General features: G+C 40.2%; 1 protein-coding gene across 1 annotated transcript in view; it reads left to right on the plus strand.

Annotated features, from left to right (window-relative positions):
- Positions 1-4,824, plus strand: part of LOC104287170 (fructose-1,6-bisphosphatase isozyme 2) — a 21,263-nt gene extending 16,439 nt beyond the window's left edge. Inside the window, exons 7-8 of the mRNA XM_009885836.1 lie at positions 1,766-1,885; positions 4,580-4,824. Coding sequence (XP_009884138.1) covers positions 1,766-1,885; positions 4,580-4,774 — 315 coding nt within the window. The 3' untranslated portion in view covers positions 4,775-4,824. The remainder of the gene's footprint in view (positions 1-1,765; positions 1,886-4,579) is intronic.
- The last annotated feature ends 1,628 nt before the right edge of the window (positions 4,825-6,452 follow it).

Raw genomic sequence — 6,452 nt, forward strand, 5'->3', positions numbered from 1 at the left:
TTCCCTAAAATTTGTCTTTTCTTAAACTGAATACTTGTTTTGGTCTCTCTTTAACACCTCTCAAGGTGTTTTTTTTCTGACCTCAGATTTTTGCAGTTGCAAAGTCACAAGTGCAAACAGCTGTGAGATGAAGAAGATCATTTGAAGTCTGAATCTGTAATTATTTGAGGGTGAGCTGAGAAAAATAAGGGATCAAATACTTAAAACTATTCTTCAGGTGTGCCTGGAAGTAATAGGGCCAGGTTTAAACCAAACTAAATATCAAAGCTCCAGGCTGTGTCTTATCCATCATGCCTTTCATACTTTGTATTGATTTCCTCTCAATTTTCAATAGTTCTCCTAATGTGTACAAGAAGAAAGAATCAGGGAAAACAGCACAAGTACAGTTGAACAAGGGTTATTACTTAGGCTGGAATAGTTCTCTGTTCCAATTTTACTTCCAGCTACATCAAATATCCAAGTCTTATATTTAGTGGCTTAGGACTCAATTTCCTAGTGTTGTGTTGCATTAGATTGTGTAATTTCATCAGAATTCATTCCCATTTCAAAAGAGAGTGAATACCAAAGCTTCACAGTTGCATAGAACAGTTTTAAAAAGTGATTTCAACATTGAATGATGTTTTTCTCTATCTGTGTTATTTCCTTCCGCTTGTGGATTTTTTTTCTCCCAGCTAACCTCATGATCTTGCTGGGAAGGGTGACTACCTTGTGATGTCTGATAGTCTTGGAGCTGGCACTGCTGAACAAATTTTCTATGTGTTTCTCTGCATCTAGTATCAGCACAAGGCGAGCTTTGTAGAAAGCACTTGGATCTTTTATTAGACAACTGATCAAGACAGAAGAAACCTGCAGAGGTCCTTTCAAACTTTTAGCATTGCAGTACACAAATACGTATGTGTACTAAATATACATGAAGTCCCAGTCTCTAGTAATTTTCTGGGGAGGCAAAATTTCCTCCCCTCCCATCATTGAAGATGGAGTGAGAGATATGTTTACATTTGTATTGTGTATCTCCCCTTCATTAAAGTATAGTGATGCATCACTTTTCTCAGGTGGAGCTCATTTGGTGTATATAACTTCTATTTGTGCAAGACACCTTGCTTGTCTCTGTATTTCCTACCTTACCATTTTTACAACCAGCAAACCTGAGACTGACATAAATACTTCCCTGACTTCTTTCACTAAAAAGACCTCTCCTTCAACAATGTTAATTTCTAAGCTGAGAGCAAGGAAAACTACCGTCATGAATAAATTGCTCTCTCCCAAACTAAGCTGCAAAATAAAGACTATGACCAACTTTACAACTTGACAAATAGGCTAGAAGGAAAAAGCTGGAATCCTCTGGGAACTGTCTGGATGTACAGTGAAAAGTGACATCCCTTGTCCTACCCTGCTTAGGAACCTGTGAAGGACCAGCAATCAAATGGGTACCTTGTTCTGATAATGTGAAGAAGCTTTCACTCGCTGTTTGCAGCGTTTGCTTTTTCACAGACTGGGGGTTGATACCAAATTGTGCACTCAAACTACAGGCTCACTGGTTTTCATACTGTGAATGCAGCTCGTTAAAGTGCTTATATTAGAATCCCATAGATGATGACTACATCTTACAAAAGGCTAAGCTTCAGGCTGACTTATGCATTTACAGTGTCCATAAGCAGCCATTGATTTAAGCAGCTTTTATTCCTGTTTTAAAACAAAATTACATTTTGCCATGTTACCAGTGGTCTAGCCTGGTAGATATAATGCTTTACTCTATGTTTTTCAGGATGGCAGTTCCCCGTATGGTGCCAGGTACGTGGGCTCCATGGTAGCTGATGTTCACCGTACATTGATGTATGGTGGGATCTTCATGTATCCTGCTAATCAGAAGAGTCCTAAAGGAAAGGTAAATCATTTGACTTACTCTCTGGTGAACTTAGTCAACCTAACACCTCATTTTTACCCAGAGAGGTAAAGGAATAGTTTAGATACAGATAATAATTTTCCAGCCCTGGACAAAATTATTAATGGATATGATGGTCAGCAACTGAATTTAGGCAATAAATTCAGGCAATTGCCAATTTAGGCCAGAAATCTTCCTGTGTGCTTTTATATGACAAACTAGTCAAATGGTTTTCACTGCAACCAAGGGATTTATTCATTTCTCTAAAGAGAAACATTTCAGTACCACAGAAACCCACTGAGACACCTGTGCAGGCCTGGCAGATACAGCACAGGCCTAAGGAAGACCTCTGCACTTTATACTGGCATCTCTAGTCCAGGTGGGAGATGCTGAACTCCAGACAGGGTTTTGTCCAATGTTAGACAACCGAGTATGCCTACCTACTGTTTCCAAAGGGTACTGATCTTGCTATCGCCAGTCCTGCAAACACAGGCTTCTACTAACTGATCTGAAAGACTCTGTCAGTGGAAGGTGAGTTTCATGTGTGCTGAGATCAGTATTCTGGGAAAAGATGATTTCCCATTTGGACGCCTGGACAAAACACACCATTGTGCAGTGCAATGCAATGCAGTGATTTCATGAATCTGCTGGGCCATGGACCATAGTCAACCTCAACTTTTCTCCTGCGGTGCCAGATACCTTTATTAACAAAGTTCTAAAGAAATATGTTTAAAAAGAGATCTGGCTATACAGCTCATCCGCGGACCACCAGTAACCTGCAGGTCATGCTTAGGAAATGATTGTCTCAATGCATGATTGGTCATGGTGTTCTGATTCAAAGACCTTCTTTTTTCTGGTCAATACCATACCTAAAATCTTCTATTCAAATATTTTTGTATCCTTGGCTGGTATGTGCAGGAACTTGCCCTCATAAAACTACTCGCCCCGTCTCCCACACTCCTATCAGAACACCCAAATGCCTACAGTTCTTTAGGGACAGACTACTGGTTCCATCCTGGTGAGCATGTATTTATCATAATAACAGCAGGTCCAAGTGGTCTGGGAAATGAGGAGAACAGGAAAAGAACTCTCCTCAGAATACACAACAGAAAATGTCTGCATTTTTGCCTGGGCAAATTTGATTTAAATGTCTGACACGGCATCCCAGAAAAAAAAACAAACAACAAACAAAAAAACAACACAACAAACCCCCATCCCCATCCCCCTTCTCCATTAAACAGTGTGGATCTGTTTGAGTATCAGAGCAAGAGACAAAAAGGGAATTTGCTGTGCAGGAGAAGTGGGTTTGCTGACTGTCCCTTTCAAATTAAACTTTTTGCTTTGAATTCTGTGTTAAACTGCTGTTGAAGAGAAAATATGAGAAATGGGACAAAGTAACAAATGTACAAAGTACTTATATAATTTTATGGAAATCAACATAGCTGCGTGAGTTAGCCTACATTGACTACTGGATTGATCTGACTTGCATTGCCATAGTAGAGAGAGTAATGAAGGAAACAAAACTGTGCTATCATTACAAATAAAATTTTTCTTCTTTCTCTCTCAGAGGGCAGCTGTATAAAATTCTTTTCACATAAACCTCTTCTTGTTGGAGAGTTAATGCCTTTGTGGCAGGTGCCCTGATCATCATGCCCCTGCAAGACAGTCTATGCATTTGGATAGAGAGCTGAGAGGAAGCAAATGTCACTGGAATTGGTCCAAGGGTTTTAGAGCAAATGTAAATTACATGCATGTAGGCCCAAGCATACAGAGCTCCTTCTTTAAGTTAAAGAAAGAGTGAGACCAAAATGCTAAATAACAAGTGCAGAACAGTCAACAAATAGATCCTCTTTCCAAATCAGATATGTTAAATAAGATTTTTTATGAACTTAAATCTTACAACTCTCTAATAGGTGAAAAATGTTAAACCTACCCAAAGACAGAGCCCATCTGAAGAGCCCTAAGTGCAATTGCAAAACTCCTTTCCTTAAGCCATGTAGTCACAGTTTGCATTCCACCGGAACACAGGCACCCCAGGTAACGTTTTTAAAGATGTGAACAGATAGCGGGTCTAAACCAAAAATGCCTCCGTACAGAAAGGGAAAATTTGCTTTTAATAATTACTGCAGTTCCTTCTGAAAACAGTCACTATCTGGTGAGTTCATGCCACTAATACCTATTCACATTTCTGAAGGCTGCAATCAAATCCTGAAATTCGAAACCGGGAGCATCAAGTTTCAAACTCCAAAATATCCTGACCAAACACAACGCGGTTACCCCAAGCTTCGAGGTAACACATAAAGCCTGTACGTGAGAAGAGATTTTGGCTTTTCTTTCCTGGTACTGTTAACTTATCTGGCTTAACTGTTTTGCTGATGTCTCTGGGCCCAACAGCTACTTTTGACATTTTTGACAAAATACAGCTTGACTGATGCTGCACATCAGTACATCAGCTTGGAAACGATGGTGGTGATGGTGGGATGCAGGGTCAGTACACTCTTAGTTGAAGCAGCAGGTGTGAAGGGAGGTAAGAAGAGGAGAGGGGAGAAGGAGGGGCTGATAGGCAGACATTGCTACTTAGGTTAATTGATGTTTGGTACAAAATTTTCCAAAATTGCAAAAGGAAGGTTAGGTTCTGGTAAGTCTCTTTGTGTAATTTCTCCCAAAGGCAATCACGCATTCATTCTTTCCTTCTAGCTCCGACTTCTCTATGAGTGCAACCCTATGGCTTTCATCATTGAGCAGGCAGGTGGGATGGCGACCACAGGGACAGAGGCGGTGTTGGATGTGAAACCTGAGAGTATTCATCAGAGAGTCCCTCTTATCCTCGGTTCTCCAAATGATGTGCAGGAATACATCGCTTGTGTACAGAAACACCAGAAGAGCAGCTAAGGGCTTTTCCATGTCAGACCTTGCTCATCTGTCTTCAGTCTACAGGAAAACCCGTACCTTTCAAGATGGTGGTTTCTTGCAATTAGCACCAATCTCTCAGTGAAAATCACACTTTATGAGAACAAGAAAAATAGTGAGAATGGCTAATGGGAAAAACAACAATTTCATTTCTACATGCAGACAAATGTAAAAATCCTTTAACTCTGAATTATGTAGTGCAAATGTAGAGACAGAGGCCTAATTATTAAACAAAACCAACTTACTTTATATAATATTAACAAAAAGAGGAGGACTGTGTCAGTTACCCCATTTGATCTGAATTTTTACATCTGACATGACATGGTTGGCATTGTTTGAGACAGGATTTTCACATCAACATTTGCAATGCCATTATCTGGATTTTCTGCCAGAGGTTTTGTTGCAAGTGCTTTTTATCTTGTCAGCCCTGAGAAGACCAAAAGTCTCATGCTGTCTGAAACATTACTTTTAAGCTCCAAATTATATATGTCTTGGGCAGTTAATAAAGATGAGAAGGCTGCAATATTGCCAGGATATTTCAATTCTTATAGGAACAGGAAAGTGCCTTGTGTTATTTACAGACAAGTAACTTTCAACTGCACAAGTTACAATAAACTATTGCTACGGATGTGACACTCAAATCATGCATACTCACTGTTTATCCACTGTCCTCTGCAACAGAAGATGAGCTATTGCCACAAAGCCGCTGTTAAACCTCCATTTTCTTTTACTTTGAAAGGTTCTCATTTCAGATTGAAGCTTGCCCTTTCATACATGCTACGCTGCTGTTCCTAGCCATGTCCAGCACCCCTGTCCTGTTGGTGCCCTGCTGCCTTGACATTGCCTAAGGAGACTGGGAATCAGCTCTGAAACTAGCAGGCATTCATTGACCAATGAGAGCAAAAATTATTAATTAAAACAAATGTGAGGCTATGTTAAGTAATAAGTGTGTGAAAACTGGGATTTAGGTCACTTTAAGTGTTAGACCCTGATGCCTTTATAACCCTCCTGTTTCATTATATGGACATTTCTCTTGGCAACCATCTTGCCCTAAGCAACCCCTGCCCCACCTGCTCCTTTTCACCCCTGCTCCGTGCCCCCAGCCACTCTGGTACACTTTATTAAGGACACTCTGTGAAATATATGAGGACATAGATAGGAGTTAAAAATACTCCTGCCAAGAACCTCCAGTGGATATTTTTAAACTTACAGCTATGTTCTATTATTCATAAAGAAGAGGCAGGCTGAATAAAGGCAGACAGAAAATTATACAGGACAAGTATTTACCCTCAAGTATTGTTATCCCAGGGGTGTGGATGTGATTTCAGCACTGCCTCAGGTATCAAAGCACTCTTTCTGCAGGTCTTTATCTGGCACTCTTTAAAGCTGTAACACTGACAACTGCCCAGGATCAGCAAGTACAGCGTGTACTTGTTTATTCTGTTCCTCATCACGTGCTTCCTGAATCTCTGCTATCAACAGCAAAACACAAGCAACACTTAAATCCTGGAGAATGAAGAGGAAGCAGAAAAAACTGAGAGGGTTTAGGTAATGGCCAGCTTTACACTGGAGCATGCACTACGACTGTAAAAGCTAGTAAATCAGTTTTCCTGCTAACAAAATATGCACACAGTGTATGTGTGCATATATATATATGTTT

Source organism: Charadrius vociferus, unplaced genomic scaffold, assembly GCF_000708025.1.
Source record: "Charadrius vociferus isolate BGI_N301 unplaced genomic scaffold, ASM70802v2 scaffold235, whole genome shotgun sequence".
In the NCBI taxonomy this organism is placed as follows: Eukaryota; Metazoa; Chordata; class Aves; order Charadriiformes; family Charadriidae; genus Charadrius; species Charadrius vociferus.